Source organism: Cervus canadensis, chromosome 2, assembly GCF_019320065.1.
Source record: "Cervus canadensis isolate Bull #8, Minnesota chromosome 2, ASM1932006v1, whole genome shotgun sequence".
In the NCBI taxonomy this organism is placed as follows: domain Eukaryota; kingdom Metazoa; phylum Chordata; class Mammalia; order Artiodactyla; family Cervidae; genus Cervus; species Cervus canadensis.
In genome coordinates this window covers 94,869,557-94,886,612 of record NC_057387.1, presented here as the reverse complement: position 1 = coordinate 94,886,612, position 17,056 = coordinate 94,869,557, and the positions used below count along the sequence as shown (strand labels likewise).

Sequence of the window (17,056 nt, the reverse complement as noted above, 5' to 3'; positions counted from 1 at the left end):
TAGGATTGTAAAATGGTCCAACCACTAGGGAAAACAGTATGGAGGTACCTCAAAAAATTAAAAATAGAAATACCATTTGAGGGACTTCTCTGGAGATATAGTAGTTAAGACTCTTCACATCCACCGCCAGGGTCACGGATCAATTCCTAGTCAGGGGACCAAGATCCCACATGATGTGCAGTACAGCACCCGAAAATTAAAAAATTAAAAGAAAAAAATAAATAAGCAAAAAAGAATTTAAAAAGAAATACCATTTGATCCAACAATTCCAATCTGAGTATATATCCAAAAGAATTGGAAGCAAGGTCTCAAAAGAGATACTGGATACCTACCTTCACAACAGCATTACTCACAATTGCCACCAGTGAAAACAACCCTAACGTCCCTGAGAGATGAATGGATAAAGAAAATGTGGCATATACATACAATGAAATATTAGCATTAAAAAGGAAGGAAAACATGTCACAGTCTACAAAATAGATGAATCTTAAGGATATGATATGAAGTGAATTACACTCACAAATAGACACTGTATGATTCTTCTTATATGAGGTATCTAAAGTAGTCAAATTCATAGTAACATGAAGTAGAATCATGGTTACCAGGTGCCAAGGTGAGGCAGAAAAGGGAGTTGTTTAATGGGTACAGCATTTCAGATCTGCAAGATGACAAAGTGCTGGAGATATGCTCTTTAATAATGTGAATATGCTTAACTCTACTGAACTACACACTTAAAAATGGTTAAGCTGGTAAATTTCTGAAGTTTTTTTTTTAATCATGATTTTAAAAATATATGGACCTGGAATTGTTTTTAGTAGGGTACATTTCCTTAATCACAAATTCAATTTCTTTTATGGTTAAAAGACTATAAAGATTTTTAATTTCTTTTCAAATCAGTAATAGTAAGTTTTTCATAGTTGTTTTCAAAATGTGCTTTCCCTATGGAAGCTACCTTTACACAGCTCATTAAATTGTTTTATCTTTACTTCTTTGCAGTTACCAAATGAGTCCTATATTACAAAGTATCAAGTACTCATTTGAAGCCACAATCTATTACATACTGACTTGATCTAAAAATGAGACAGCCTGCAATGGTGACTACTTTGCAGAAATTTACAGACAGCAATTATAGGCATCTCCAAATATAAAACCTGATAAATAATAAATCCACACAGAGCAACTCCTACTATGAGTAATGTGAGATCATACTTACTATATCCTTTCTGATGTGTTCTTGAAGATTCCTTAATGTAAAATATTCTATATTCAAATGTTTCTTCCACTAAAACAATAGAAGGAAAGTGTCAAGACTGGGAGAAAGGAAATTTAAACCTACTTTAAGGTTTACGGAATTTTAAACCTTAAAAAGTCCTTATTTTTCACCATTTCAATTCAGCATGAAAAAAACTAATTTTCGGTGGCCTTTTTATTGTTGTTTTAAATGAAGTGTTTTCTACTAACCAATGTAAAAATAATACCCAGATAAAAATTACTGTGTAAGGAGAAAAATAACCTAAGATTAATATGTAGATAAATAGGCTGATTTATATTTATATTTGAAACCTGTCCTAGAAGACCTACTAAGGAGTTCATGAGTCAACTAGCAAAGCTGATTGGAAGCAAATTTCTTCCATTCCTTCTAAAGCAGTCTTGAACGCAATACACTTAAGATCTGGAAATTATGTTGAGTCCTTACAACATCTATAGATAGCCTTGTTCTTTTTACTAAAAATAAGCAAAAATAATTTTTTTTTATCTGAGCAAAACGCCCCAGGAACATGAATGCTGCTGCTGCTGCTGCTAAGTTGCTTCAGTCATGTCCGACTCTGTGCGACCCCATAGATGGCAGCCCACCAGGCTCCCCCGTCCCTGGGATTCTCCAGGCAAGAACACTGGAGTGGGTTGCCATTTCCTTCTCCAATGCATGAAAGTGGAAAGTGAAAGTGAAGTTGCTCAGTCATGTCGACTCTTAGCCACCCCATGGACCACAGCCTACCAGGCTCCTCCGTCCATGGGATTTTCCAGGCAAAAGTACTGGAGTGAGTTGCCATTGCCTTCTCCCAAAACATAATATACTAGACTATTATAGGAAACCTTTTCTTAATGCGGAAAATGTAAATCAAAGAAACTCCCCTGGCGGCCCAAAAAAAGACTATCCTACCTATCCTTCATGGGCTTCCCAGGTGGCTCAGTGATAAAGAATCTGCCTGTCAATGTAGGAGACATGGGTTCAGTCCCTGGGTTGGAAAGATTCCCTGAAGAAGGAAATGGCAACTCACTCCAAGAATACTTGCCCAGGAAACCCAATGAACAGAGGAATCTGGTGGGCTACAGCCCATGGTGTAGCAAAAGAGTAGGACACAATTCAGCAACTAAAACAACAACTTGAACTTCATAGTCCAAGTTCAAGTATCATCTCCAAAGTCCTTCATGCACCCATGATCTCCCTCTTCTCTTGAACTTCTAAGAGCACTTGTTGGTATATTTTGATAGTTATCTATTGCTTATATTATTACTCTCCTGAGTCTGTTTTTTTAACTGAGAAATGAAAATTCAAGCAACATGTGAGGAAACTATTAAATAAGACTATTTAAATAAAATAATGCCTGACACAGTAACTACTCAATAAGTACTATAATAGTTATTACTCTGCCATTCACCAAATTTATAACTCTGAACAGTCACCTTTGCTAAATCTCATTTTCTTCACCTGTAAAGCAGAGATAATAATCCCTGTCGAATGACTGTCTATGTGTTAACAGGGGCAACTAAGACTCCTGGCTTTGAGAGGTTTTTTCATCATTATGCCTAAGATAACCCCTAGAGTACTACAGTTGATCATTTCTAAATCTTTGTACAACCTACAGCACTTTTATTACTTTAATACTATAAAATAAGCACTTTATAAACATAAATTTTAACAACTGTAAGAATTTTTTATGAATATGTCATAATTCACTTAACTTATGTCCTCAGTGTTGAGCATCAACCACTTTCTTACCAATCTCTCTTCCCAGCTCCTTGCTGGTTCTTCTACCACACCAGCTCAGTACATCTCTTCAACCATGGAAAGTCATCCAACCATCTGCTTCCTCTGTTCCTATACCACAACTGCTGAGTGCTGCTAAAGAAAATTACAACGAGCTGGGAATCTGTGCCGCTGCAAACCAGTAAGTCTCTAACCTTCATTGACATTAACTATGTTATTAGTAAATCATTTATATGCCTCTGATCAGTGGCCCTTCCCATTCCACACAGTGATCACTCTATACACCTCTTCTATTACACCTGCCTTCTACCAGAGAAAAAGAAGTCTGATCTCACCCAATTTTCCAACCTACATTGTTCTTCAAACTCATCTTCTTTCTTCTAAGTGTTAGACAAAGGTTGGGTTAACAATTCCTCTCACCTACAAACACATTACTTTCCTGTTCCATCAAATCACACCCTCCCATATATTCAGTCTTATCTCCGCTTTATCATCTTCACTAAAATAACAGTGTCCTCAAGGAGTTCCATTTTCAGTGCAAAGACAGGTTAACAGCTGCACTGTAATGAATAAGTTTTATGTTAAAAGGTTCAGCAGAGCTCCGTGAAATCAGAAGATTCTGCTCTTTTGCTTTTTAAAATATTTACTTATTTATTTGGCTGTCAGGTCTTAGTTGTGGCATGCAGGATCTTTAGTTGGGGCATGTGACACCTAGTTCCCTGATAAGGGATCAAACTTAGGTCCCCTGCATTGGAAGAACAGAGTCTTAGCCACTGGACCACCATAAAAGTTCCAGATTCCTCTGTCTTAAAATATATATATATATATATATATGTTTCTCAGATCTATGTCTCTCTCTTTTGCTACTTCTCACTTTTCCCTCACAGCAAATGTTCTAAGAGTGGTCTATATTTGTAGTCTCTACACTCTCACCTTTCATCCACTCTTCAACCTACTGTAATCTGATTTCCAACTCATTCACTAAAGATATGTCTTGTTAAACTCTTCTCAATAACAAAGTCCAGCAGAAACTTTTTTATCTTCATGTCATAAACTCACCTTAGGTTTTACATGCTAAGTCATTTTTTTCTTCCTAAAAATTTCCCCAGAGATCAGTCTTCTTTTCCTACCTTTCCTGCTGCTTTGAGTCTTTAATCTAATCATACTGCTTTAGCATAGTATGTTTCAGGAGTTCTATACTACCTATAAGATAAAGTCCAAATTCTTTGGTATGGAATATAAGCCCTTCAAAGTCTGGCCCTGCTTACTTTTCTAAGCTCATTTTCCTATGACTTTCCCACAGGCACCTTTCACCCTAGCCACACCTGAATACCCACAGCTCATCCAACAACCTCTCACGCCTCTGCACATATGGTTCCCTGTTCCACAGGGAATGCCCGTTCCTCTGTTTCTCCTTCTCTTTCTTCCTCTCTCCCGCTCCTCTCCCCTCCCTCTCTCTCCCTCACCCTTTCTCCTCCCTCTGTCTCCTGTCTTTCCCTCTCCTTTCCATTTCCCACCATGCTCTCCTACCCAGCTACTTTTAAGACTCAGGTCTTATACAATTTTATCAATGAAACTTTCCCTCACACTTTTTAGACCTAGGTAAGCACTACCTCCTCTTTGATTCCACAGAGCTCTGCTGAACCTTTTAACATAAAACTTATTCATTACAGTGCAGCTGTCGACCTGTCTGCACTGAAACTGGAGCTCCTTGAGGACACACCTTTTCTTATTTATCTCTGTGTCTCCAGTGCTGAGTCTCCACTGATACAAGGCATTCGGTAAGTATTTGTTGAATGAATGCATGAGATGGGCAGCATTTAGGCTAACCATGAAGAAAAAGGGAAGATTCAAGAACAATTATGCTGAAAAAACAGCAATAGACTTTTCTTAAGGCAGAAAAAGAAGAAAAGGTCAGTCTGGTAGAGCCAAGCACACACTAGAGTTAGACAGCTTCTAACAAGTAAGACATGCAGCTGCCTCTGGCAAAGCCTCCAGCACAGGTCCCTCACCTTAACTTTGCTAACACTTCCCTACCACTGTGTCACAAAAGCACTGAATTGCAAGAAGAGTACCTACTATATGCCAGATACTAAGCATCAGTTTGTTATATGTGTATATATATGTGTATTTGTGTATATATATTACATTTTATAATTTGTATAAAAATCTTTGTGAACTAAGTGCTACTACTCCTGACAGACTTTATTTTCTTGGGCTCCAAAATCACTGCAGATGGTGACTGCAAGCCACGAAATTAAAAGACAACTGCTCCTTGGAAGAAAAGCTATGACAAACCTAGACAGCATATTAAAAAGCAGAGACATTATTTTGCCAACAAAGATCTATACAGTCAAACTTATGGTTTTTCCAGCAGTCATGTATGGATGTGAGAGTTGAATCATAAAGAAGGCTGAACACCGAAGAATTGATGCTTCTGAGCTGTGGTATTAGAGAAGACTCTTGAGAGTCTCTTGGACTGCAAGAAGATCAAACCAGTCAATCCTAAGGGAAATCAATCCTGAATATTCATTAGAAGGACTGATGCTGAAGCTCCAACACTTTGGTCACCTGATACAAAGAGCCGACTCATTAAAGACCCTAACACCGGGGAAGATTGAAGGCATGAGGAGAAGGGGATGACAGAGAACAAGATGGTTGGATGGCATCACTATCTCAATGGACCTGAGTTTGAGCAAGCTCCGGGAGATGGTGAAGGACAGGGAAACCTGGTGTGCTGCAGTCCATCGGGTCACAGAGAGTGGGACACGACTGAGTGACTAAACAACAATTCCCATTTCACAGATGAAGATTGTTCAATGTCATTCAGTTGTTAAGCAGACAAAATTCAAACCGGTCTTCTAAAAAAGCACAATCCTCTCTCTCAAGCCATCAACTACATGAAATAGGACTTAAAAGTTTCTAGTGAAAAAAAAAAAGTTTCTAGTGATCTTTCATATCATGTTTAAGGCTACCTTTAAGATGTCCCTCTATGGCAGATGTTGGAGAATATTCAAAATTAAGATAAGACATTCACCAAGCTTCTTCTCTGCTAATAAGGGTTCTCTCTATCTGTACTTATAATTCCTCATTCATCAAACCCTAAGAAACACAGATAGTGAAATTTTTATTCTCCACTTTCAAGTCTACAGTAGATAGAATAGGGCCCTCTGAGGATGTCGACATCCCTAGAATGTCCCCGCAACCTGTGAATATGTTACATTACACGCCAAAAGGGACTTTTTGTAGATTGATTAAGTCAAGAATATTGAGATGGGAAGATCATCTTGGATTATCCAAGTGGGCTAGAGAAATCACAAAGGTGCCCATAAAAGGAAGGCAATAATATCAGAGTTAGAGAAGGCGATATGACAACAGAAGCAGAGGTCAGAGAGAGAGAGTTTTGAAGATGCAATGCTACTGACTTTGAAATAGAGTAAGGGACCAGGAGCCAAGAACACAGACAGCTTCTAGAAAGTGGGAAAAGCAAGAAAATGAATTCCTCTCCAGTGCTTCCAAAAGGAATATGCCCTGCCAACACCTTGATTTTAGAATTCTGACCTCCAGAACTGCAAGATAACAATGTTTTAAGCCACTAATTTTAAGGTAACTGGTTATGGTAGCAATAGGAGACTAATACAGAGTTTCTACATAACAATGCCTGAGAGTAAGAGCCAGCTTCAAGATTATCTTTCTGAAGATTAATTTTTTTTAACTGTAGTATCTACTCATAAATCTTTTCTCTTTTTAAATATACTTTTAGGGACTTCCCAGGTGGCTCAGAAAGAATCCGCCTGCCAACACAGGAGACACGGGTTCAATCCCTGGTCTGGGAAGATCCCAGATGACGTGGACCAGCTAAGCTTGCATGCAACAACTAACTATTGAGCCTGTGCTCTAGAGGCCAGGAGCTGCAACTACTAAAGTCCAAGTGCCCTAGAGCCTGTGTTTCACAACAAGAGAAGCCACAAGAACTGTAACTAGAGAGTAGCCCCCGCTCACCACAAGCAGAGAAAAGCCCGTGCAGCAACAAAGACCCAGCAGAGCCAAAAATGAGTAAATAAAATTAAATGTACTTTTAACATTGTTTTTGATGTACAATAACAAATGTAAGACAAAATTATCCACAATCCTATTATTACTCTTTTCATTTGATCATATTCTAGTTCTTTTCCTTCACTGTATTCCATTTTTACATATTGGTAGCAATAGCAAGGAATGGATATTATAGCCTACACTTTAATAATATTCCATGAGGTTTTTTTTTCATTTTGCTTCATTTTTTCCCTGTGATCCTTCTACCCCTCTCCTTTCCAATCTCACATAAGCTTCCTTTGTTGCTCCTGCAACATTTCAAAAATACTCCTAGCTCAAGGTCTTTGTATGTTATCGCTGTTCATTCCGCCTGTAATACCCTTCATTCAACTATCCCCACAGCTCACTCCATTTCCTTTAGGTCTCTGCCCAAAATGTCACCTTAAAATATTTGCAAACATGTAGTAAACAAGAACTGAGACTCATATTTATAATTCCTACAAACCTAAGAAAAACTAAACAATCCCATAGAAAAATGGGCAAAAGACATGAAAAGCTATTTTACAAGAAGATAAACAAATGGCTATAAAAGATTGTAAACCTGATTAAGAATAAGAAAAATGCAAATGAATCTAATCCACAAGGAGGGATTTCCCTGGTGGTCCAGTGGTTAGGAATTCATCTTCCAATGCTTAGGATGTGGCTTGACGCTGGTTGGGGGAACTAACGTTCCCCCAGCATCATGGATCCCACATGCCGTGGGGCAACTAAGCCCACACACCACAACTAACAGCTGGTGCCACCAAAAATAAATAAATAAACAAATATTTTTAAAATAAATGAACTACAATGAGATACTACTATACACTTGTGAGATTTGCAAAAATTTAAGGGTCTGACAATACCAAGGGTTATTGTAGATGTAGAACAACAAATATTGTTACAGAAGGCAATAATTTGGCATTCTCTACATATATTCTATAAACAAGAATTCTGAATCCAAGAAAAACAAGGAAGTAACTGTATTACAAAGTCAAGCCAACAGAAATTTAATGTATGGCTCAGGAAACTCAAACAGGGGCTCTGTATCAACCTAGAGGGGTGGGATGGGGAGGAAGATGGGAGGGAGGTTCAAAAGAGAGGGGATATATGTATACCTGTGGCTGATTCATGTTGGGGTTTGACAGAAAACAACAAGATTATGTAAAGCAATTATCCTTCAACAAAAAAAATAAGTTAAAAAAAAAAAGCCAAGTCAATGGTTACCTCTGGTAGGGAGAAGAGAAGGGGGTATATAATTGGAAAGGGGTATGCTTTTGGCTTCTGGGAAGTTATCTTCACCATCTTTATCTAAGTGGAGGTTACAAAGTTGCTCACTATATGAAGTCTGTAATCTGTACATTTATGTTTATATACTTACACATTTTATATAGTCAAAGACATACCTTTTCATGTCTTTTGCCCATTTTTATATGGGATTGTGTATTTTACTTCACAATACAAAGGTTAAATCACCATATGGGTGAGGCCTTCTCTTGACTACCCAAAATAAAACAGTAATTCCTTCTCTGATTTCCATCTCCATAAGCCAGTAGCCATTTTGTTTTGTTTCTCTCTTTTTTTTTTTAGCTGCCCTGAGCTGTCTGTGGGATTTTAGTTCCCTGACCAGGGACTGAACCCAGGCCCTCTGCAGTGAGAGTGTGGAGTCCTAAACACTGGACTGCCAGGAAATTTCTGAGCCAGTAGATTTTTTTCTTCTTTTTCTTATTTCTTTGTTGTAACCTAACATAACCTATGTATTTGCTTAATTTACTGTCATATTTCCTCCTGTATAAAGCAAGGACTTTGTTTTGTTCATTGCTATACTCCCAGCCATTAGAAGAGTACCTAGAAAAAAACACATCTTTACACTGGGTTGCCATTCCATTCTCCAGGGGATCTTCCCAACCCAGGGATCAAATCTGGGTCTCTTGCACTGCAGGCAGATTCTTTAACATCTGACCCACTAGGGTAAAGCCCATTTTTCACATATGCTCCTAGCCATTAGAAAAGGACCTAGAATAAAATACACCTTTACACTTTTATCCATATGATCCAAGCCTAACCTTCATCTTTATTTATTTTAAATAAATAAGTTTTTGGTTGTTTTGGGTCTTCATTGCTACACGGGCTTTCTTTAGTTGCAGCAAACTGGGGCTACTCTTTGTGGCAGTACATGAACTTCTCACAGAGATGGTTTATCTTGGGGAGCATGGCCGCTAGGGCACTTGGGCTTCTGTAGTTGCAGCACCCAGGTTCAACTGCTCCATGGCATGTGAGATCTTGCTAGATCAAGGATCAAACCCGCATCTCCTGAATTGGCAGGCAGATTCTTAACCACTGGACCACCAGGGAAGTCCGTCCTTCCTCTAAATTGGGTCTCTTAGTTTATGGTACCACCATCTCCCAAGCCAGAAAACTAAGTCTTTGATTTTTGAGAGTCTTTGATTTTTCTCAAGACAGTCTCTAAGTCCCATTATTCTACTTCTTAAACAACTCTTCCTCTTCATTCTCTCTGCTACTATCTTCCCTTGGGCTTTTTTTTGGAGGTGGGGGGGGGGAAGGAATCATCACATAATTTACAGTTATTTGTTTTTAATAATCAGAAGATAAAACAGAAGCACAATCTCTGGTTATAAATCTAACATGGGTATAGATGTAGAACTATGTGGGTTGGTAGTTAAGATTAGTGAGTCCACATGAACTGTTGTGCACAAGGTCTCCCCACCTCCATGCTGTTCTTTTTTTTTTCCCCCTTTACCTTAGGCTTTCATAACATCTTTCATCTGTACTGAAATAGCCTCCTAAAGAGTTTACCTCCTTCAATCTGGCTTTCCTCCAATCTATTTTTTACTTTGCAGCCAATATATTCTTCTCCCTACTTGAAACCAATTAGTCAGTAGCTCCCCAACTGCCCACAGGAAAAAGATCCAACCTCTAAGTATAGCATTCAGGGCCTTTCATGAATTGGCCCTCACCTATATCTCCAGACGCATTTACCACCACTTCCCACTTCATACTTGTTTCAGCAAAACTGAATTAGTTACAGTTCCCAAAACATATCAAGTTGTGTCTATTCATCCAGGCTGTTACCTCTCTACTACCTGACAAGTAAACCACTCCCTGTTTATACTTTTTTATTACTATACTTAAAATATTCATTTAACCAATATTTACTGAGCACCTCTATGTACCAGAGACAGTGCTATGTATAGGAGACCCAGCAGTTAATTATGGACTCAGCCCTTATCCTGAGGAAATTTATCATCTAATGAGGACTAAAGACACTCAACAATTAATAGTAAGTGTGGTTAAAGATTATAAAGTGGGTAATATAGTATATAATGCAAATGTATGTTAGCTGATAGGCATGAGAAATGGAGGAAGTAATAAAGAGAAGTCTACATACATTTGTTTACAGGTGGGTATTCCTTAATTACAGTCTGAGCTCCTTAAGGATAGGGATTATGCCATCTTTATATCACTAGCTAGGACAGTAAATAGTAATGTATAGTAATGTGCATTGTATACTACAAAGATCACTGACCTATTAACTCTCAGACTAATCCCTTTGGCCAGGTGAATGCAGTGTTCTTATTGACCAGGCCTGGGTCATGTGCCCACCCCTTAAAGCCAATGGATTAGATCAACCCTACCTAAGCCACACTAACTGCAAATGGGGGAGGAATGGTTCCAAAACAAAAATCAGGAAGCTTGTTACCCAAATAAGAGGGAAGGTTAGTTGGACAGGCAAAAACAGCAAGCAGTTCTCTCTTTAGGGGACACTGTAATTATCTCAAAACGTGCCTTGTTTCTTCCCCACACTGGTAAGGAGTTTATATGGGACTGACCCCTTCCCCAGCTCCAGGAGGAGGCCCTGATTCCACACAACAGTGGTTCTCAAAGTGTGGTGTGCAGACCAGTCAAAGCAGTAACATCTGGAAACTTGTTACAAATTTTTAGAACCCAATCCCAAACCTAGTGAATCAAAAACTCTGGAGGTAAGGCCTAGTATTCTATTTTTTTTTTTTTTTTTTACAAGTCCTCCAGGTGGTTCTGATGCTCTCTCAAGTTTACAAGACAGAGAAAGCTACAATTAGTAATTCAAGGAATCCTGATTTTAAGACAGTGATCCTTTGGGACACAGGACAGTCTAATTAGTGACAAACTCAGGATCTTTGTGTTATATTTGTGGGAAGCATTCTCCCTACCCTCCACCCCACACCAAGAACTGAGGAAACATGCAATCCCAGGAGCCAAAGGCAGTCATCTTATACTACCAAAGAAGCCAGCCTGAGAAAAAAGCTGATATAGGGGAAAGCCAAAACAAATGCAGAAAAACTGGGCCAAAGTCTGACAGTCTTGATCAAACTTAGCCAGGGGCCCTCATTCCCTTTTTTAAATTGAAGTATAGTTGATTTACAATGTTGTGCTAATTTCTGCTGAGCAGCAAAGTGACTCAGTTATATACATCTATACATTCTTCTTTCATATACTTTTCCAGGGGGTTTATCCCAGGAGATTGGATATAGTTCCCTGTGCTATCCAGTAGGACCTTGTTTATTCCCTCATTCCCTTTGAACTTTTCAATTACACAAACCCATAAATTCTCTTTGTTTAAACCAACTTGAGTTGAACTTTTTGCTACTGAATCTGAAAAGTATTTTGATATTAGTTACAACAAGTTACACGTCTATTCCTACGCATCTCTCTCCATGGGGAGACTGTACTAGGAAATAGTGTTTATTCAACTGTCTAGCCTCTCTCTAAATTAGGCTTGGCAAATTTAGCAAATAAAAATACAAGACACCCAGTTACATTTGAATTTCAGATAAACAATGAATAACTTTTTAGTATAAATATGTCCCAAATATTTCATGGGGACGTACTGCATATATTTTATCCAGTAATGCTACCCTAAATGCCCACTGTTGATACCTAGGAATCAAAAAGAGAGGCTCAGGTCCATTTCAGTCAGACAGCAGTGATAACGGCTCTTACACAGTTCAGAAACAACAGTAAACTCCAAGTACTGAACTACATCCTACTATAGGTCTGAATCACCTGATTGTCTTATACTTCTTCCTAAAAGTCAAACATGTCAAACTCTCTGGCAGGTAAGTGTGAAAAAATCAAATATGTTCCTATATGAGTATTCATAGCTTCTTTTCTTTACTCCCTTGCTTCCTAGCCCTTATTATACAGATCACAGTAAGGAAACAGGCAAAGGAGAGAGCTAAAAGGGAAACCGGTACTCCTGGAAGAGAAACTAGTAAGTTTGAGAAAGGCAGGAAAGAAGCAAAAACAATGACTGTTCAAGTTGCTATAAACTGTTTAAGTTGCTCTCCAGGGGTCACAAACTAGAAGTAGACAGGGATAGAACTGGAAATCCAAACAATCTGAATCCAGAACCCCTAAACACTGAGCAACACTTCAGCAACGTCTATGCTCAAGCACTTAATCATTCCACTAACACGTAAACACACAAATATATTTTCATTATTCTAAAACACCAACAACTTTAGCACATAAAGTAAAATTATACATATGTGGCATGGCTTCCTTCTCTTTAATTTCTCCTCCCCTTCATAGACCACCACAGAAACTTGGAATTTCAAGATAATTTCCTTTTCAAAGTTACTTTTGAAAGTAAATTATAGTACAGTCTAGATTTATTCAGTAATGTTTATCAAAGTAACTCATGAGTAAGCCTTCATCAAATAACTAAGGCCACATATTATGCTGCTTTGCACTCAGATGTCAGAGATTAGAAATCATGACACTTCAAAGATAGAAAAATCTATCTAAAAATATATAGATTGACCTCATTTTAAAAGCTAAATCTTTTAATTACTAAAGCATACTTAAAGCTAAAAATTAGAAAATAACTAAGTCAGTTTAAAAATGACAAGTTATATAACTAGTCATACTATTCAGAATTCCAACTACTTTTTACAATCTCCACAGCATCCACCCATGTCCAAGTCACTACCATCCCTCAGCCTGTTTATTGCAGTAGCCTCCTAACAGTTTCTCCACTTCCATCAGCAGCCAGAATTGTCCTTTTAAGCCAGGAATCATAACACATCCTTCTTCAACACACTTGGATGGCTTCTCATCACAGTCAAGTCTTTTTCTTTATTAAAGCATATTTGATATACAATATTATATAAGTTACAGATGTACAGAAGAGTAAGTCACACCTTTTAAAGGTTATGCTCCATTTATATTTCTAAGTCAAGTTTCAAAAGCCAAAGTTCTTACAATGTCCTACATAGTCTTCCCCACCACCCACATCATTACTTGTCTTTTAAATCTTCCTATATAATACTTTCCCCTCACTCCACTTCAGCCACACCGGCCTCCTAAGCGACCCCTGAATGCCTGACACATGTGCTCCTGCCTCAGAATAAGTCGTCTGGAGTTCCCTCTACCAGGCATACTCCCTCACCCTCCTACCTCCCATGTATCTACCCGACTAGCACCCTCACTTCCTTCAGGTCAGGCCCTCCCTGTCCTAGTACTTAAAATAGTTTCCGAGGGAAATCCATGGTGGTCCAGTGGTTAGAACTCCACTCTTCCACTGCAGGAGAGCATGGATTTGGTCCCTGGTTGGGGAACTAAGATCCCACATGCTACGTAGCCTGAATGAATGAGTAAATAAATAAATAATATTGAAAACAGCAGTTCCCTCACCCAGCACTCATATTTTTGTTCTCTGCTTTTTCTTCATAACATTTATCACCATCACTATGTATTCCACTTATGATTTTGTTTATTCTTTGTTCTCTCCCCTCCCTTAAAAATGTATAGTCCATGAATAAAGGGAGTTTTGCTGTTCTGTTGAATGCTATACCTGCCTGGCAATCAAATATTTGCTGAAAAACATGATTTAATTAATACACATGAACAAAAACATTTTTGGATGCTTAATATGGTCTGGGCATCATGTTAGCTGCTTTACAGCTGCTAATTCACTGGATTCTCAAAACAATCTTATTGAAGTAGAGACAACCATCATTGCCATTTTTAGGCAAGGAAACCAAAATACAGAAAACATAAGTTAATTGTCCAATGCATAAGTAAATTGCCCAATGATATATACTAGGAAGTGGCAGAAGCCAACATGAACTCTGGCAATCTGATTCCAGAACCCTCTCTCTTAACAGCCCCACTATACTGCCTCTGAATTTCTAACTAGTTAATACAATCTAATTAAAAGATATGATTTATGAGTTACTTTAAGTGTCCTAATTTTTAAGGTCAGTCATTCAAATCATAAATCATTCTACAAGTCTTAGGCTTAATTTACCAAACTTAATTTACTAAACTTTGAAATATGGAATTTATAATTTTACAAATGCTTTCTCACACTCATTTACCAGACGTACTAATTTACTCTACTCCAACACCTACAAGCCTGAAATAAGGAAACTGTCAACCAGAGATGTTAGCTTCCTCATCTTCTAGAAAGCAACTGGTAAGACAGGAAATGGCCTGTCATATTTAACTCTCAACACTATGTAACCCTGTGAATTCCAGTTTATAAAATGAAAGTGGGCTTCATAATACATCACTGTACTAACTAGATTTTAGTTTTGAAAAAGAAAAAAAATTAACTCGCTAATTATCTTTATTTCCAAACACAGAGACAAGAACTTTGAAAAGAGCTATGGTTCTCCAAATTACTTTTCAGAGTGGCCACTGTTGTTTGCCAACCTAGAATTCATCCCCTCCTCTTCCTTCCTAACAGAATCCTTCCCCTGATAATGCCTGAGGAAGTCAACACCACTCCAGATTCCACAAACACGGTTATTTCAGTAGTAATCACTATTGAACCACTCATGACTGGTTCAGGAATGGACATATGACCCAATTCTGGCCAAAAAGCTGTGAAAGAAGCCTGCTAGAGGCTTTTGGAGAAAGTTTCCTCTCTCTGAATACAGTGGCACAGGAAGAGACCTCTTCCTTCTTTCAGAAGTTTTGTTTATGTAGACAGTAGCCAGTTCCAGGGAGGGCAGCAGAACTGGGCAAGGCAAAGAATATGGGTTTTTACTGACATTGCTGAATTTCTGTAATCAACCAACACTGAAGCTTATTACATGAGAAGATAAAATTTCTTATTTCTTAAGCCATGTTGAATGAGGTTCTGCTGCTTACAACTGAAAATATACTAACTATATACTTTTTTACGAAACATATCCCAGGACGAATCTCAGGAAAAGAAGTTTGTAGTTCATTTTACAAATCCTTGTTAGAAGTTCAATATAAATTATACCATACTGAGTGACTCTACCAGAGAAGGCAATGGCAACCCACTCCAGTGTTCTTGCCTGGAGAATCCCAGGGACGGTGGAGCCTGGTGGGCTGCCGTCTATGGGGTCGCACAGAGTCGGACACGACTGAAGCGACTTAGCAGCAGCAGCAGCAGCAGACTCTACTGTACAGTTAGAAAGCTAAGAAGGATACATGTGAAAGAATGAACTCTAAAGCAATATTCCTCTAACACAATCATTTTGATACGGCCTTCTCCAAAATAATTTATACACAAATTTTAAATTTTGATTCATGATTTATATTTTCCTAAGTTAAAGAAAAAGAAACTAGGGAATTCCCTGGTCCAGTGGTTAGGCCTCAGCGCTTTCACTTCTGTGGCCTGGGTTCAATCCCTGGTCAGGGAACTGAGTAATATCTGCAAGCCACCTGGTACAGACAAAAAGAAAGAAAGAAACTACAACAATAAGTACCTAAGATCACATAGCCCGGATTTGTTGCCCTATACCCTTACACACAGGTAGACAACTAAACTGGTCCACAAACAGGACATCAGACAGGAAATCCAAGGCAGGATAATGGTGGATGGTATGACATCATGGTTTTGTGTTGGCTCATAGTCACAGGGCATGGGGCAGTTTTTACACTGATGTGGGACATGCAAAATGGTATGATCCAGCAGGCTAGACCAAGTCTACTGCCCCTTTTATTAAAAAAATAAGATAACCCTCTCACTTCATATGAACTTACAAATAATGCACAAGGAACCAAAAAATATACCATGGGCGAACAATTTGAAAATTGATCTTATAAGGCTCTACGGTTGACCTTACCTTGTTACCCCAAGTCAAGTTCTACACAATCTAAATTTAATTGGTATAGTAACACATTAAACAACTACATTTAACCCAAACTTTCAAAAACTTACTACTCACTTTTACTACTTCAAAATTTCAAATATGACTTTTATGCAAAACCATAAAATTTTGCTGATAACACTATGTATTGCATTTTTTCATTATTCCTTTTGTTACAATAAATTATCTTTATAAGTTTAAAGGTCACATGTTGATAATAAATAACACCAACATTTTGAAATGAGTCACAAAATAAAGCTGGTTGGGTCCACAGGCCTAAGATTTAACAAAATATTTAGACACTGGGTGTTTATAGAGGGTTAAAAAAAAGGTACAAAAGAAATATGACAGCTTGACTTCAAGAAGCTTATCTTATTGGGGAAATAAATTACATTTGCGAAATAATTAATGCCATAACAGAACATGATTTTGTGTCAAAATAACAGACCACAGCCCTAGATAATTAAGGGGTTCAGTGCTGGAATATTTAGAGGAAGAAAAGGAGGAAGAAGGACTTACAAAGGATCCTAATTTAAAGATGGGGTAGGATGGGCATAATCTAACATTAAGAAGCAGCATAAGCAAAAGGCTGGAGATGGAAATAGGCAAGGTATAGTGAAGTGATAAGCAAGGAATTGGGCAAGAAAAAAAATGGGAATAGAGGATTAGTAATTAAGATGAAAATGTAAATTGGTACCATATTACTAAAGATTACATATGTCAAGTTTAAGAGTATGGCCTCTGCTTAAAAGAAATGGAGAGTTGCTAATAATTTCTAAATAGAGCAGTTAAAACAATGAAAATAACATTTCAGTAGGATTAATCTGGCTGATGAATTCAGGATGAATTTATAGGGGAGGGG

The 17,056-nt window shown here is 38.0% G+C and overlaps 1 protein-coding gene across 3 annotated transcripts in view; it reads right to left on the bottom strand.

Moving 5' to 3' along the window:
* The window catches only part of PIK3R3 (phosphoinositide-3-kinase regulatory subunit 3), a 96,762-nt gene that overhangs the window by 72,168 nt on the left and 7,538 nt on the right, over window positions 1–17,056 (bottom strand). The window contains exon 2 of one of the 3 annotated variants that reach the window (XM_043461473.1): window positions 1,214–1,282. The exons of the other annotated variants lie outside the window; for them this stretch is intronic. Within the exon in view, the coding sequence (XP_043317408.1) occupies window positions 1,214–1,282 (69 nt within the window). The remainder of the gene's footprint in view (window positions 1–1,213; window positions 1,283–17,056) is intronic. 3 annotated transcript variants of the gene reach the window in all.